Source organism: Rhyacophila brunnea, unplaced genomic scaffold (genome assembly GCF_057557595.1).
Source record: "Rhyacophila brunnea isolate RB1 unplaced genomic scaffold, BYU_Rbru_1.0 scaffold_17, whole genome shotgun sequence".
Taxonomy (NCBI): domain Eukaryota; kingdom Metazoa; phylum Arthropoda; class Insecta; order Trichoptera; family Rhyacophilidae; genus Rhyacophila; species Rhyacophila brunnea.
The window spans coordinates 1,200,703-1,217,131 of NW_028232827.1; the positions used below are offsets into that span (position 1 = coordinate 1,200,703).

General features: G+C 37.1%; 2 protein-coding genes across 2 annotated transcripts in view; both read left to right on the forward strand.

Annotated features, from left to right (window-relative positions):
• Positions 1-16,429, forward strand: part of dbe (KRR1 small subunit processome component homolog dbe) — a 466,431-nt gene that overhangs the window by 19,111 nt on the left and 430,891 nt on the right. The window lies entirely within an intron of this gene.
• On the forward strand, positions 145-15,402 carry LOC147073531 (DNA (cytosine-5)-methyltransferase 1.L-like). The gene is made up of 8 exons (XM_085944530.1): positions 145-465; positions 1,784-1,889; positions 3,797-4,154; positions 7,153-7,366; positions 7,852-10,843; positions 11,672-11,852; positions 12,943-13,124; positions 14,775-15,402. The coding sequence occupies exons 1-8, from the start codon at positions 380-382 to the stop codon at positions 14,856-14,858; spliced, it is 4,203 nt and encodes a 1,400-aa protein (XP_085800656.1). The 5' UTR covers positions 145-379; the 3' UTR covers positions 14,859-15,402.

Genomic DNA, 16,429 nt, shown 5'->3' on the forward strand with positions numbered 1-16,429 from the left:
TATTATATTTATCTTTTTGAATTGAAAATAATAAAGTCCTAATTGATTATTATAATTATTTTTGAAGTATGTACCTAGGTACCTAGAGTGAATTGTTTGGCATAAATAAATATTTTTTGTGCTTTGCTAGTCTATGACCAAAACTAGTACAATTTGGCGCCAATCAAGACAGACACTTCAGTTTGGCAGTGTGGAGTTTTGCTGTTATTAAACTTTTTATTTTGTGTGAATAGTGTTATCAATATCATACTACTGATTCTGTTTCGAGTCTTGTAAAAGATTATTCTTTTCAACACAAGCTTGACATTGGTATTACTGCGATTGTGCTTGAACTCAAATACGCTATTGACTATTCAATCTGTGAAAACAGAACTAAGAAATGGCTCCTAAAACGCCCAGTAGGGCTAATAAGATGGCTGATCCTGATGAAAACAGAAGTCCAAACGGAGAACTCGTATCACCAAGGTATGCACTATAATAATATACATCATAAATTCTTCGTTCTTATCATGTTTTTATGAAGTAACAGGTGTTATGAAAGCAACCCAAACGTGTTGTCAGAAATAAGTGAAAAGTAATGTTCTGTCGTGGTCAGTGGCTGACACGCAGGCTCACGGCGCAAATTGATTTAAAAGCAGCTTGGTAAAAATGTGTAATTATGAGCAGTATGCTATCGTCACAGATTACATTTTTCCACATTTTAATATTATGTAGGTTGTTGCATATCGCCTGAAAGTCACCTTTTATAGGCGTTTGAAGCCCCCCCTGTCTGGTTGTTTTGCACGCGGGTTCTTCCTTTGCCTGTGATTTAAACTAGTGAAGTAAATATAGGTACCACTCTTTTAAAAAGTGAATATTTCTCGCACAGATAGTTGTTGCCAATTACAGATATAAATACATATATGTTAATTGACCACAGTCATCACTTTAAAGACATTTACAGAATTCAATTCTCTTCAGACTGTACAAAAAGAGGCCAGCGCCTTAGACTATAGATACATCTAGAGGCCACCCATTGCATTGCTAAATAAAGCTGCGTGCCGTGCGTTTGGTTTGTGGGTGAGCGAACGCATTCGTATTCAAATGTTCGAGACCATAGACCATTTCGCTAGTGCTCGCCCAAAGTGCTTGCACTAGACGCTCAGAATTAAATTATATTTTTCTTTTTTTTTTACGTTATATAGCATTTTTAAGTGGTCAAAATGAACCATTAGGTAAAAATATTCATAATTTAAGTTATTTTAAAGAAACACGGTCACTACCACGGACACAAATAAATTATCACGAACATGTATCAACTTACCTATGAAACGTAATACCATCTTCTTGCTTATCAGTACGGCTACCACATTTTAATACAGCACACAGAACCATCTTTTCTACTTAATTAACTAAAAATATTTACCACTGACTTTATGTTTAACACAAAAATAGCTATTTTAGCAACATGGTTATCGACGCATAATTAAGCAATACGGTAAGATTTGGCGGCTACACCGAACAAACCATCTCCCAAATCTGTAAACCTTTTATCTTATTCTAGCGCGTGTCGCAGAAATTATAAGGGTGCCGAATACTTTCTCACTCGCACTTATGCATCGTTTTTGTTCAGGCCTTGGCCAGCGCTGAATTTTACCGATCACTGGACTATCTTATAAACATCTTTTTGATTTGTAGAAATGCACAAGAATCGTCTCTAGCGACCCTGGCTTCGTGTTTTAAAACGTCAAAGGCTCTTACTACCTATATTAATGTTTGAAGTATATTGCCTTAATTATTCCAGAAGGTCCCGGCGATCTGCCAACCAAACAAGCGGTAAACAGCTGACGATGACTGAGATGTTCGGCAAGAAGAGACCAAGAGAAAACGAAGAATCCACAGATGATGTGGTGAGTTGAGTGGCGAAGACTTCATATATATTATATAGCAAACGATTATTTAACATTCAATGTTTACCTTCTCTTGTAAAGACATCATTTTAATTGTGAGAATTTTTCAACTAGTTATAAAATAAATAATATAGCTCAAAGTTTTGTTCCAGATACGTAGTGATATCAAATAACACAATAAATGTCTAAATCCTCCATTAATAATCCTCTAATTGACAGGATTAGGAAGAAAAATATTATGTCTAACTCGTGTGCTGTTACTATTTACTTAGTTCTAACTTTTAAATGAACGAATCCAAACGAAATAGAAATCGTGAAAAAAAGTACTGTTGTTTTGACTCGGCAGGGCTGGAAGGATAGAGCACTCTACCCACTGGTAGTCAGGAACCATCCCTTGGCCATCGCTTCGGCGCGTCCCAATCTAATTCGTCACCTTTTCACGCCTTGTGTGTGTGCCCTTGAAATATTGATAATTATTGTTACTTAAATCAATATATATGTCTCGTGTCTCGTGTGAAAAGCAAAATACACTTAATATTTAATCTCCCCTAATCCGAATTTAATTATAGTGAAACAAACCCTCCCACATAAACCTATCCATATCAGTAGATACAACCAATTCTCATAGCAGTTTTAGAATAAAATTACCATTTTCCTACCAAAGCAGAGCATATTATTATAGGTAGAAGATTGAAATAGTGGAGGTTATCTCAACATGTTTTTTTTTATAATAGATAATATTATCGTCTCTGTTCTGGCAGAACACACTAACTGGAAAATACTAGTTTTGAGTAATTTGACTTTGAAGTTGTTAAAATAATTGAAATGGTCTATCATGTGAGTTTATTAAGTAATCGTAAAAAGGATCACTTTAAAATAAATACTGTTTATTTAAAGAAGGTTTCCAGACGGTAAAGTTTGAAATAAGGAACATTTTGGTATAACTAACTCAATATGTCATTTTTTCGAATTAGTGTCTTCTGCCAGAGCAGTGACGATAATATGTATTGGTCAAAAAATACTTGTCTATCTGTAAAATATCTAAAATTATGCAATTAAATCATACATAACTTTGGATATTTTACAGATAGAATAATATTTTTTATCTATTATGGTTTGGTTAGGCAGGGCATAATGAATTTAAAAATATTAACCAACAATATTTGTAATATGTATTCTTAATCCAATGAAAAGAAATAAATATTAATGAAATATTGTGCACAATTTGTCGTATTACCCAAAATATTATGGTTTGATTTACGCAGGGCTTAGTAGATTTTTAAAAACTAACTACATAACACCATCTGTAAATTGTAGTTCAATAGAAACAAATAAATATGACTAAAGCCTCAATTACATTGAGCTTCTTTACGAGCTGTTTATTGGCGAATTTAAAAGCGGGCGATTCAGCTACTGCAATTTGATGATTACACACAAAACTTTCCATTCGCTTAGAAGCCACAAGCCAGCGACTATTTTGATGGAACGTAGTTCGTTTTTTTACCGGGAGGTTGGTACTGCGCAGACGCAGTAGGCCCACACGCCGGCGTGTAGCGTGTAAAGTTGACCGGCTTTCAACTTTTCTCGGTAGAGTGTTTACAACCTGCTTATTAGCTTATTCGATGATTACACTGCAGACTTTACAGGCAGATTGTAAATTCGCCAATAAACAGCTCGTAAAGAAGCTCAATGTAATTGAGGCTTAACAAAGTTTAATGTGCACAATTTATGGCGAATCTTAACAGCCTACCTCCACCCTTCGCTACTATAAGGCAGTGTTTGCCACTATTACACTGCAGGCGCTTCAAAGTATATGGTTTCAATTATACTGATTTTATGACATCATTATTATTTTTTACCATCGTGATATAAACATAATAATAATGTTGTAATGGCTACATTTTCAGAGGGTGGTCAAGCCTAAAATAGAAAGCGAAGAACCCGTCATTGAATCTGAAAAGTGTGAACCGATGGACACCAAAGATGAGAAAGATGTCGAGGTCGTTGAAAATGGAAACGAAAAACAAAACGACGACATGGAAACATCACCGACTGAAGAATCTAAAGACGTCCCCAAGTTAGAGGATATTGATGACAATGACAATCTGAAGAATGATGACAGCATACCGATTGTGGAGGTCCAGCGCTGTAAGTCGTGCTGCCAAGTGCTGGACGACCCCGACACCAAGTTCTACCAGGGCCATCCTCAGAATGCGGTCGAAGAATTCATCGCTCTCACCGACGAAAAGCTCATACTGACATCGGGTGAGTACAGCATATTGACTGGTCCAAAGCTGTGGACAACTTCCGATGAAGTTAATATTTCTTTATTAAAGACAGACTTCTTACAAAATGCGTATACAGATTTATATTACATATTGCTCTGTTGCTTTACTGGAGTTAGTTAGGTTTACCCATCATTTTCTTTATTTTATCCGATTTTCAATGGCTATGGAGTTAGCAAAAGCAACACCATTTTCCTCTGCTTATAGGATCTCATTCAGTGGGCATTCATTGCATGAAATTTAAATGTATGTAAATATTTCATGTTTTGTATTAATTTCGCTTATTTATCATATTGTATTGACTTGTGTGTGCTCTACCGTGGTTCTTAGTGTGTCCGGAAACTTGTATGTATGCAGTTCGCCGTATCACACTTCACCCTGAAATGTTGTATCGGAAATATATGGCCGTATATTAAAGACTGTCCAACCTCTTTGGGTCGTATAGTACTGACATAAAATTCATGTCTAAATAAAACACGGTTCTTGTCGGCTTACACTTTACAGGACGCGAGCAGCAAACAAATTTTGAAAATAGCCGATTGTTAGGTTAGGTTTTCATTCTTGAATTCATGAATTTTGCCAAAATCAGCTATGAAAATTGAATTAATATTCATATTGAATCCAATAAAATTGGAGACCGTATAGTATACGGTCATCTCTTTCCGATAAGAAAGCTCACAGCGAACTATGCCACAGTGAAATGTTTTACGTACAATTTACATGTAAACAGTTCTTCGTCTTTTGAGAGCTTTCTATATTCGGTACTAGAGACTGGCTCCGGGAGGTAGATACTCTGGTGGCCTTACCGATTCTTGGAACCCTCAGAAGCTAGATTCGCTTCCCATTCGGACAGTGGTCCTATCCGGGTGAAACGATCTGAGACTTATGTATAATAATCATTATCACCAGCTAGAGCAGTCGTTCTCATGTGCGGCCACCAGAGGATTTTGTTGCGGCCACCAATATCATTTTCAGTATTTAATTTAATTAACTGGGCTAACGTTAAATATGCGTTATTGGAAATGAATAATGACCAAGTACTTAAAAACCATTTTAATAATACCACGGTTGAAAAATTTTGGTCGAAGTTATACTTTAACGAAGAATCAAGTTAATTCAAAGAATTGGCAACAATTAGTGTTTGTCGATTTTTCCTACTACTGTATACTGTGAAAGTTCGATATAATGCTCTTCTTAAAAAACAAATATCGAAGCCAGTTGACAGATGTAAACTTAGAAGCAGCCATCTGGCTCACATTGGAAAGTAGGAGTATTGAGGAATTTCCATTTGCATTATTTTTAAATGAATAGATATGTACTAAAATGTACAAATGTCTTTTATTAAATGGACTTGTCTATAAATAAATTGATCCATTTTTTTTTAGTAAATACAATTTAGCTTTAATTTTTTCAATCACAACAAAAAGTGAAATTTGGTGCGGCCACCAGAAGTTTCCATAGAATTGTCAATGTCAATTGTGCGGCCACAGTTAAATTTCACGTGAGGACCACTGAGCTAGAGTCAATCTACTGCTGGATAAAAGCTGCTACCTCTTTCAACTTTTTTCAGGCCCTAGTTCGTCGCTGCTATGTATATTCGCTGAACTTGATGGGTTCATTGATCCAGTGGGATGTAGGACGGCTATGTATAATAAGATTCTTCAGCTAAAACTTGACTGAATCTATGATAAGGATGACAACAATGATAATTGCTTTCACAAAACCTAATGCGTACATCTGTCGTTAGTGTGGCAACTGAGTCTGTATTTCGTTCACCATCTGTTGTATATCAGGCCCAGTACTCGGGTGAGGGCCAATGTCAGGGTGTTCATGTGTCATACGTTGAAATACAGCAACTCGGTATGTCTCTCTATACTCGGTGGTCAATTTTTAAAGATTCATTGAGCCCTGCCAGACCAAACCATAATCAATAAAAAAATATTCTATGGTGTATGGTTTAATAGCATAATTTTAGATATTTTATAAATGAATATTTTTGACTATTTACAATGGCTTGGATAGGCAGGTGAGATACCCGGGGTTCCAGCGGCTAGCTCAGGTGTCCATCGAACCCCGGATTCACAAAAAAAGATATTTTAAATTGAGGAGAAATTAAATGAAACCACGTCTGTCTCGTGCGTAACTTGGTATTATCTTCTATTTTACATTTTCTTTACACGTTTATATATTTTGTTTTAACAATAAGTTTCGCAGGTCCGTACATGTTGGAAAAGGGACGCTTACTAACTTTCTTTTTTTTTCCAAATTTCGCATACCCACGCCGTCCAGCAAAAAGGACTCTCGTGATTGGCCAAATTTTATCGCGTGATGCTTTTGATTTGACGAATCACGAGGACCACCCTGGCGCAGGCGCGTGGAAATTTGAACGTTGCTGGCAAGTGCGGCAAAATTTATTATATTTGAATAAGTACTTATATTTAATCTTAAAATTATCTCTTTCATCCATCATCATTTATACTTTTTAATTTAAATTAAATTTATCTTAATTACACCTCCGCCCAATATGTGATTTTCACACACCGGACGAAGGCCTTTACTTATGAATAAGAAAAATTACGTAGCTGAGCAAGGAATCAGATTAGATGTTTTATGAAGCCGTTTCTAGAGGTCAGGGTTACGTTTCGACTTATGACTACTAAATGATTATTTTACACCGGGAGAAGCCCGCCTGTAACAGGGGTGTATCACAGGGTTAATTGAATTTTAAAAATTAACAAACACTATCTACACATAAGTCTTAGTTCAATGAAAATAAGTACGTTTGACTGACAATGTTTAGTATGCACTATTTATGTCGCATATTAATAGCCTACCTCCACCCTTCGCCACTGAGCTGTGGGCCTGAGCTGAGGTGTGATCGGTCAAAATTCATCCCGCGATTGACAGTCGCATCAGATGTGAAATTCTTTCATGAATTTTTACAGACATACTTAATATTTTTCCTGTTACATTTTCAGGCGATGACGGCGACATAATGGAGAGGCCAGTGATGAACCTGACCGGTTTCTCTGTTTACGATGTAGATGGCCATCTTTGTCCCATCGATGGAGATTTGATTGAGAGCAACATCGTCTTGTACGCGTCTGGTTATCTTAAAAGTATTTGCTGTGATACGACAGACATCGACGCAGATTGCGTTCCTGTCAAAGACATTGGTCCTATCAACGAGTGGTGAGTAACCAATTATTTGGACTATTATGTATTAATTATAGAGCAAGCGAGGCTATTCTAGCATATCACTTAACATCCAAAAAAGCTACATGTTACAAATATATCACATTTATCACTTTATGTATTCAGGCAGTTAATTATTACAATAAGTTAACCGTCTGAACTGTCAAAAAGTGCTATCTTTTAACAGCCCCTCTCTTGGCTGTGCTAACTTTTAGACCGAGATAGAGTACGTAAATTTTACCTATAGAGAATTGATATGCAGGATCTGATAGTTTTGAAAATAATTATGTCACCGCGAGCTGTCAAATATCGAGTGGTTGGTAACAGCTAATAGTAACATAATATTTGTTTTACTACATGCTGCAATCGCAATGACATGACTAATAAAATTGTAGGTTATGTTGGTATATTTGACGTTTCAATTCAAAATTTTTGGGTTCGGGCATATCTGCCAGCACATACATACTGTTATTAATTTTCAGGTACATCCATGGCTTTGATGGCGGTGATCAGAATTGCATCACTCTATCCACTGCGTATGCGGAATACAACCTCAAGAGTCCCAGCGCGGAGTACACTCACCTCATGGACAACCTCTACGAGAAGATAGGAATCAGCAAAGTCACCATTGAGTATCTGGAAGAGTATCATTACTTGCAACCGACCTATGAAGATTTGCTCTATATCATTAAAGAAAGCCCTGTCTCTATCACTAATGATAAACTGATGACAGAAGAGATGCTTCACAAGCACGCCAAATTCATTTGTGAGCAAGTTGTCAATTTGGAAGTAGCTGACGATGAAGACCCTCCATTGGTAACACTGCCTTGCATTAGGGAACTGATTAAGCTATTCGGAATTAAATTCGGGCAGAGAGTTAGCAAAGCGAAGATACAATACAAGAAGAAAACCGCTACGCCTGGGTGGACTAAAGCTACGACAACCGCTTTAGTGAGGAATACTTTTGAGAAATTCTTTTCAGATCAGTTGGATAAACAGGTGGAGAAGGATTTAGTCATCAGAAGGAAGCGGTGCGGAGTTTGTGACGCGTGTCAGTTGCCCGATTGCGGACAATGCAATGCGTGCAAAGCCATGTCTAAATACGGTGGATCGGGTAAGACTAAAAAGGCATGCATACAACGGAACTGTCCAAATATGGCCGTTGAACAGGCGGAGGAATCGGAACCGGAAGACGAGGACGATTCATTGGAAACGGATAATAAAGACAAAGCTAAAGACGATATCCCTGTCAAGTTCACGGGCGCCGGAGTCAAGAATATCTGCTGGATAGGAGAACCAGTTAAGACTGAACTGAACAAGACTTATTATGAAAGCGTTACTATTGATAATTTCGTCGTTAAGAAAGGCGATTTTGTAATGGTCGAGACTCTGTCACCCAACGTACCGTATTTGATTACAAGGATAACATGCATGTGGAAAGATACTTTGAATATTCGAGCTGGATACTTCCACGCTCAGACCTTCACCCGAGCGCGCGATACTGTCTTGGGGGAGATCAGTGATCCTCGGGAGATATTTTTAACGGACACGTGCTGCAACGGCGCACCGTTGTCTTCCATCATCCGAGTTGCCAACGTTATCAAGAAAGAAGTCAGCGCTGATTGGTTCGATCTCGGTAACAAAGATTTTAAAGACGATATGGATGAATACGACGAGAAGTCGTTCTTCTATCAGAAAATATACGACAAAGTTACGGCTAGATTTGAAGATCTACCGTTCGATCCACCGTGCAAGAATGAGTCCAGAATACATAGATATTGCCCGTCCTGTGTTAGAAAAAGCAATTTGCATCTGTACAACAATCCCACTGTCGTTGATAAAGTCATGGATTCAAAGTTAAATATCCCTAATCGTCACGAGTGGACTGCCGTTCGCTGGAAAGAGTTTGATTACAAACGAGGCGAAGCCGTATTCCTCATGCCGGAAACTTTCAGATTTAAGAATTACCAAGCTAGTAATATTGAAAAGAAATGCAAGCCTGAAAAGGTCGATGAGTCGATCTACACAGAGTATTACAGAAAGAGTGATTCGAACATGCGAGGATCCAATACGGACACAAAGGAACCTTTCTGTGTCGGATACATTGATGCTGTTCTTGCCAAAGAAGATGGACCTGTCGTTATTCCGCAGAATATGTATTTGAGACTTAACGTTATGTATCGACCGGAGAATACTTGTAAAGCGAACCCTCACGAAGACGATCTCAATTTGTTATATTGGTCTGACAGACAGATTGAAGTCCCGTTTTCGAAGGTCATAGGTCCCTGCACATTGACGTATGCTGACAATTTACCGACGGATATTACAGCATTGGAGTGGTCTTTGCAAGATTTTAACAGGTTCTATTTTAAGCGAGCTTTCGATAATCAGACTGAAAAGATAACAGATGTTCCAGAATGCGCCGTAGGTGTGGGAAATCCCGGCAATAAGAAGCTCAAATCAAAAGGCAAGGGTAAAGGAAAGTGTAGTGTCTCCGTGAGTGAACCTGAAGAAGTCAAAGTGAGACCACTGAGAGCTCTGGACGTCTTCGCCGGCTGTGGAGGACTATCAGAAGGTCTGCATCAAGCTGGCATCGTTACCAGTTGTTGGGCCATCGAACAAATGTCCAACGCGGCCAGAGCTTTCCAGCTCAACAACCCGAAATGTACTGTGTACACTGAAGACTGTAACGCTCTATTGAAAAGTGCCATGGAAGGCGGCACTCACAGTGCCGAGGGATTACCTTTGCCGGCTCGAGGGGAAGTCGAGCTTCTTTGCGGAGGTCCTCCATGCCAGGGCTTCTCCGGAATGAATCGTTTCAACTCGCGCGAGTATTCCAACTTTAAAAACTCCCTTGTGGCAACATATCTCTCGTACTGTGACTATTACCGTCCGAAATATTTCATTCTCGAGAATGTCCGCAACTTTGCCGCTTTCAAAAAAGGTATGGTGCTAAAAATGACCCTGCGTTGCTTGTTACAAATCGGATATCAGTGTTCGTTTGGCGTTTTGCAAGCGGGAAATTATGGAGTTCCACAGACACGTCGTCGTCTCATCATATTAGCCGCCGCTCCCGGATATAAGCTTCCTCTGTTCCCCGAACCAACTCACGTATTCAGCCGGAGAGCTTGCAACTTGTCCGTCGTCATAGATGGAAAGCGGTACTACTCCACCTGCGCTTGGGATCTCTCAGCCCCTAGAAGAACGTGCACCATTCGAGATGCCATGAGCGACTTGCCTATCATTTCTAACGGGGCGTTCAAGCCCGAAATAGACTATGGAACCACTCCTCAATCTCACTTCCAGAAGATTATGAGAATGAAAGGTGATTCGATGAGACTGCGAGATCACATCTGCAAAAATATGGCACCGCTGATTCAAGCCAGGATCTGCAGAATTCCGACAGCTCATGGTTCAGATTGGAGAGATCTTCCTAATATTGCTGTGACCCTGGCTGATGGTACCCGATCGAAGGTTTGTATTTAATTCACTTTATTGACATGGGCCTCATACGACGGATTCCTGGTGAAGATACAATACACCTATGTGACCTATGAAGAATAGAGTTTTTGAGTACAAGTAGTGCTACGTCCAATTTTATTTTGCCCATATTTATTACATTTAAGAGTTTATCGGCTAAAACAAATTGCCACTTGGTTCTAATTTCGACATAGAATACAACGGAAAAAATAATCTCACGTTAAAACATACTTGAAGCTTGAAACATAAAAACGTTGCTTCCCGCAAATATCGAATTGTGGATCTGTCGCTTTTTGTAATTAGACGCCTCATATATCAGTGGTGAGAGGTGGAGGTAAGCTGTTTCAACATAAAAATTGCACACTAAACTGTAACTAAATATGTTTGATTGACAAAGTTTAGTGTGCACTATTTATGTCAGATCTTAACAACCTACCTTCACCCTTTGCCACTGATATATATATAAAATAAACTGGCAGCAAAGAACTGGAAACCAAGAAGAGTGGAGGGAGCTTAGGGAGACCTTCATCGAGCATTGGATCGACCCCGGCCGATGATGAAAATAAACATATCTATCTTTCGAAAGAATGATTTATATTGGTTTATTCATACAATGTTATGAAAACAAGTGATATTTTTTTTTGTTTCACTCGTGTGACCTTTTAATATTGCTATTGTGTAGCTGACTTCAAGGTAATCAAAACTGACAATAGGCTCCGTTCGATTATTGTGCAAATGGGCATATATATGCTGCAGTGACGTAATTATGTGCTTTCTTGCCTAAAATATTGTAATTAATGAAACATAACGTTTGGTTTGTAGGTATTGCAATATAGGCACCATGACCTGAAGAATGGCCGCGGAGTCAACGGCACACTTCGGGGCGTCTGCGCATGTTCAACGAAGAGAAACTGCACTCCGGAAGACAAACAGGACAACACGTTGATCCCCTGGTGTCTTCCGCATACCGGCAATCGACACAACCATTGGGCGGGACTGTATGGTAAGATTTTTTTAATATACTCGTCTGTGTGTAGGCAAGGGAGAGAACTAAAATCTATGTATTTAGACCATGGGTGGCCAACCTTTTCAGCAGCCGGGCCAGATTCTAAAAACGAGATTTCCTACCGGGCCGCACAACTGATTTTTTTTATTATACAAAACAAAAAAGAAATATATATTATATATATTAATAAAATAAAACAAAAATGAGAATCAAACATATTTATTAGATTAGACTTTTTTTAAATAATAAAAAATAAACAAAATAATAAATTTTAGTGAGAAGTTTGATTTTTTGTGGCAGAGCTAAGTGCATCAATAATGATATCGAGTGAGGTTGTTGCTATACACAAACAGTTTTCCAAATGCACATCAGTGATTCGTGTTCTCACTCGGGATTTGATATGCTTCATCTGACTAAAAAGCTGTTCACACATGTAAGTGTTTCTAAATAGTGAAGTCATCATTAGAGCATGTTTATAAAACGCAGGGTATTTCTCCTTGTCCGAATATGTTTTGTAAAACTCTTCCAAACCAACCTGATGGAATTTCTCTTTTAACTGTTCATCGCAACATATTTCACAATGTTCCATTTGCAAATTTCCCGGTAAATCACGTCTACGGAGAATGGCGTTACAAATGCAGCAAAAAGCACACGTTGCTTTTTAAAATCTTGGGCTAATATCGAATCTCAATTTGCGAAATTAGCACATCTAGAGGCAGCATTTGATATTATTTTTATTTTCTCACTGCTCCACGGGCCACAAGTTGACACCCAACGGGCCACTGGTTGGCCACCCATGATTTAGACAGAACCTTATTTAAATGTTTTCATCCATTCTGAATCCTATTCAGGCAATTATTCACCACGCAGCAGTGGCTAGGGGTGGAAGTAGGCTGTTAGGATTTGACATAAATAGTGCACGTTAAACTTTGTCAGGCATACGTATTTGTTAATCGGGAATTGACATTACCTAGTTCTATTATCTGTGTTCAATTGTCTGTATGGAATTTCGAATTGTATAGATATTATTTGGTTTGGTGATTAGACGTAAGTATAATTAATTTGAATTTGATTTGAATCAATTTAGGCCGTGTATCGTGGGATGGATACTTCAGCACAACGGTGACAGATCCTGAACCGATGGGCAAACAGGGCCGAATTCTTCACCCGGAACAAGACCGCGTCGTGTCGGTGAGAGAGTGCGCTAGATCGCAAGGATTTCCCGATTCCTATGTCTTCGCTGGCAGCATACAAGACAAACATCGACAGGTAAAAATCCATTTTATACTCCGCTCTACGGTATGCTAGCACGACGGCCTGGTCTGGTTGCCATATTGTTATTCTGTGAATGCTTTTTATTTAGATTTTAGGTGAGAATTAATCGCACATCAACAAAAAATATTCAAACATTCATAAAACGAAACAATATTTCACCAAGCAAAATAATCCTTACTCATAGCTAAATACAGTAAAACCTCGTACGAATTCCACGGGACCGAAAATCAAAAAAAAAAAACATATTACAAAATATGAAATGTGAAAAAAAAAATTTTGATTTTCATTAATTTCGTTTATGATCATAGATGTGCCTACGAAATTTCCGATTCCGTGTGTGTTAATGGGTCATAAAATGTCAGGATTATTTTTATTACCTTCTTTAAATAAGTAATTTATGATGTTTTACGAAAAGTCTGTCACAATTTTCAATGACTGGCTCATGAAATAGTGTACTTTATTACGATTTATTGAATATTTTTATATGTCAGGATTCTGAAATAATTTGGAATTACGAAATTCTAATCAAAGTTATGGTTTTATATGAAAATAAGATTCCATGACAAAACAGAACACGACAAAACAGAACAGTGGCAACAGAACAACGATAAATATAACTATGACCTTTCAGGAAAAATATAAATTTAATATTGAAATTGTCCTATCTCTATTACGTTGATAGATTTTTAATAGCAGAGATTTTCAATACGCCATAATAAATCAAATTATATAGGTACCTAATTTCTGCATTAGGTACTAATCGCTAGAAAGCCTCAAATAAACTTAACTCGGTGTTGCCGGCAAGCTTAGGATGGGTTTGGGTCGAAATCTCGAAGGCCGAAATCCCGAATGCTGAAATCCCGAATGGCCGAAATCACGAATGGCTGAAATCCCGAAAGCCTAAACCCCGAAAGCCGAAGGCTGAAATCCCGATTGGCCGGAATCCCGAAGGCCGAAATCCCGAAAAATAATTAAGAGATAAAAAAATACTTTTTTGTCTCCTGTAAAAAATGTGCAATTCAAAATAAGTGTTAATGTTGCGCAATTTTTCACAGGAGAGACAAAAATCCATTTTTCTTAAAATTTGCGCAATTCAAAATAGGTGTTACGATTGCGCAATTTTTTACAGGAGACACAAAAAACCATTTTTTTCGTGATTTTTGATTTCGTCTGGCACCCCGATTATTATTACCTAGTGCTCATACAGGTCGCCTTGAAGTTATAAAGAAAAAGTATGAGACACTTAGTAATTGAGTGGCAATAGTTGTGCATGATTATCAAAATCAAACAGATAAATTGAGGTATTTACGCTAAATGATAAACATGCAGTGATTATATTATACAATTTTATATACTCTATATATAAAAAAATGCATTATTTTCAAAATAATGGTATTGTAAATATAATTAATTAATAAATAGATTCCACAAAAATTAATGATTCATTTTTCCCCTGGCTGTTCTGTTTTGTCATATTCTGTTTTGTCGTGTTCTGTTTTGTCCGGTCACCGACTTTTTTTAATAACCGAATAAATATTCCCCTATAGATTAATACTGACTTGCGTGATAATGAAGCCATTGCGTTCATTTATTACATAATGTATTATTTGTAGAACAAAATTAAATAATTATTTATTTTTACAGATTGGTAATGCGGTGCCCCCGCCACTTGGAGCAGCCCTGGGGCGCGAAATTAAAATCGCTCTCATGAAAAAAGGAAAATCATAAATCTTCCTCACCTCTATACTTACTGTACAATACGTAGATAGTTAATTAATTTTAATCACCGTCAACAGCCCTCTGTGAGCCTTGGCAGCCATATCTTCAATCCGCTGCGAATTCCAGTTATTTCTTACTTTCAAGAATGCTGGATTTGGTCTTATGTAAGACTTATGACTTCAGCTTACCAAGATGTGTTGAATTGACTGCAACTGTGTGTCGGTCTACGGCCCAGATGCTTATCCATAGTTATCATCCGCATAACATTAAGCGGCTGAGATCAGCCGTTTATAAATATACCACATAAGCGTGATATTTGATTGTTTTGACAACATAATATGACTTAGTTGTAGCGACGCTGAGCAAGAGAAAACAATGTTCGACATAAATAGTGGACAATAAACTCTGTCAGTCTTACTAATTATCTGTTTTCATTGAACGAAAAATACAAATTGCAGATGGTGCTGATTAGTTTTTAAAATTCAATTCCCTGCCTAAACCAAACCATAATAGTTGAAGTATGCTATAGGCAGGTAATCCTACAAAAATAGAGCACAATTTTCCAGTCATAATTATTTCTTTTGGTTGAATTAAGAATACATAATAATTTGTCTCTGTTCTGGCAGAACACACTAACTGGAGAATACTAGTTTGGAGTAATTTGACTTTGAAGTTGTCAAAATGTTTGAAATAATGGTCTATCATGTGAGTTTATTAAGTAATCGTAAAAAGGATGACTTTAAAATAAAGACTGTTTATTTATTAAGAAGGTTTCCAGACAGTAAAGTTTGAAATAAGGAACATTTTGGTACTAACTCAATATGTAATTTTTTCGAATTAGTATCTTCTGCCAGAACAGTGACGATATTATTACAGTAATGATACGCACAACATGATAAATACTGCTGAAATCGAGAAGTGCAACTGACACCTACTGAAATAGTCAGGACGTGTACGGATTTAGGAATAAGTATATAATAAAATGAGTGTTGTTTAAATTTCAATCAAAATTCGTGTTCTTATTTTAATATTGAATAAACAAAATATGTACAATTTTATAGTAGCTTGAATTTTGTATGCAGTACTACTCAAATGCGTTTCTTAAGTCTCCCACTGTTTCATGACAACACAAATTAGTTACTTAGGTTAGTTTAACGGCGACATCTTTGCATTTGGCCCTAACACACTCAAGTGCTGGAAATTTTAGTGTACTTCTATGATATTTTTTTATTATTGTTAATTAAGTTTTATTTAAAAATGTAACTGTAAATACATGAATATTTTTTTATATTATACTATCTATAAGAAATTACAGAATACACTTATATCAGTCAAAATATCTCTAATTTTTACTTGATAACTAGTTTCATTTATCATTCTTTATAATGTATATTACATATTATATCTCTTGTGAAGAGAATGAATACGAATCTATATAAGCTATCTCCATTATTATGTATACATATTATTGTTGCCAAGAAATTTCAAAATTAAGACTAGTACCAGTGATAAGTATATAATAGATGTAGGTACTTCATGGCTTGGGACACGGACTCGCTGCGTCAATTTTACATTATTTA

Bases quoted from the DNA above. Each gene is read 5' to 3' on its own strand.
- LOC147073531 (XM_085944530.1), top strand. From the start codon at position 380: ATGGCTCCTAAAACGCCCAGTAGGGCTAATAAGATGGCTGATCCTGAT. The intron at 10,844-11,671 runs GTTTGTATTTAA...TTTGGTTTGTAG, and splicing joins CTGATGGTACCCGATCGAAG to GTATTGCAATATAGGCACCA. The intron at 13,125-14,774 runs GTAAAAATCCAT...TTATTTTTACAG, and splicing joins TACAAGACAAACATCGACAG to ATTGGTAATGCGGTGCCCCC.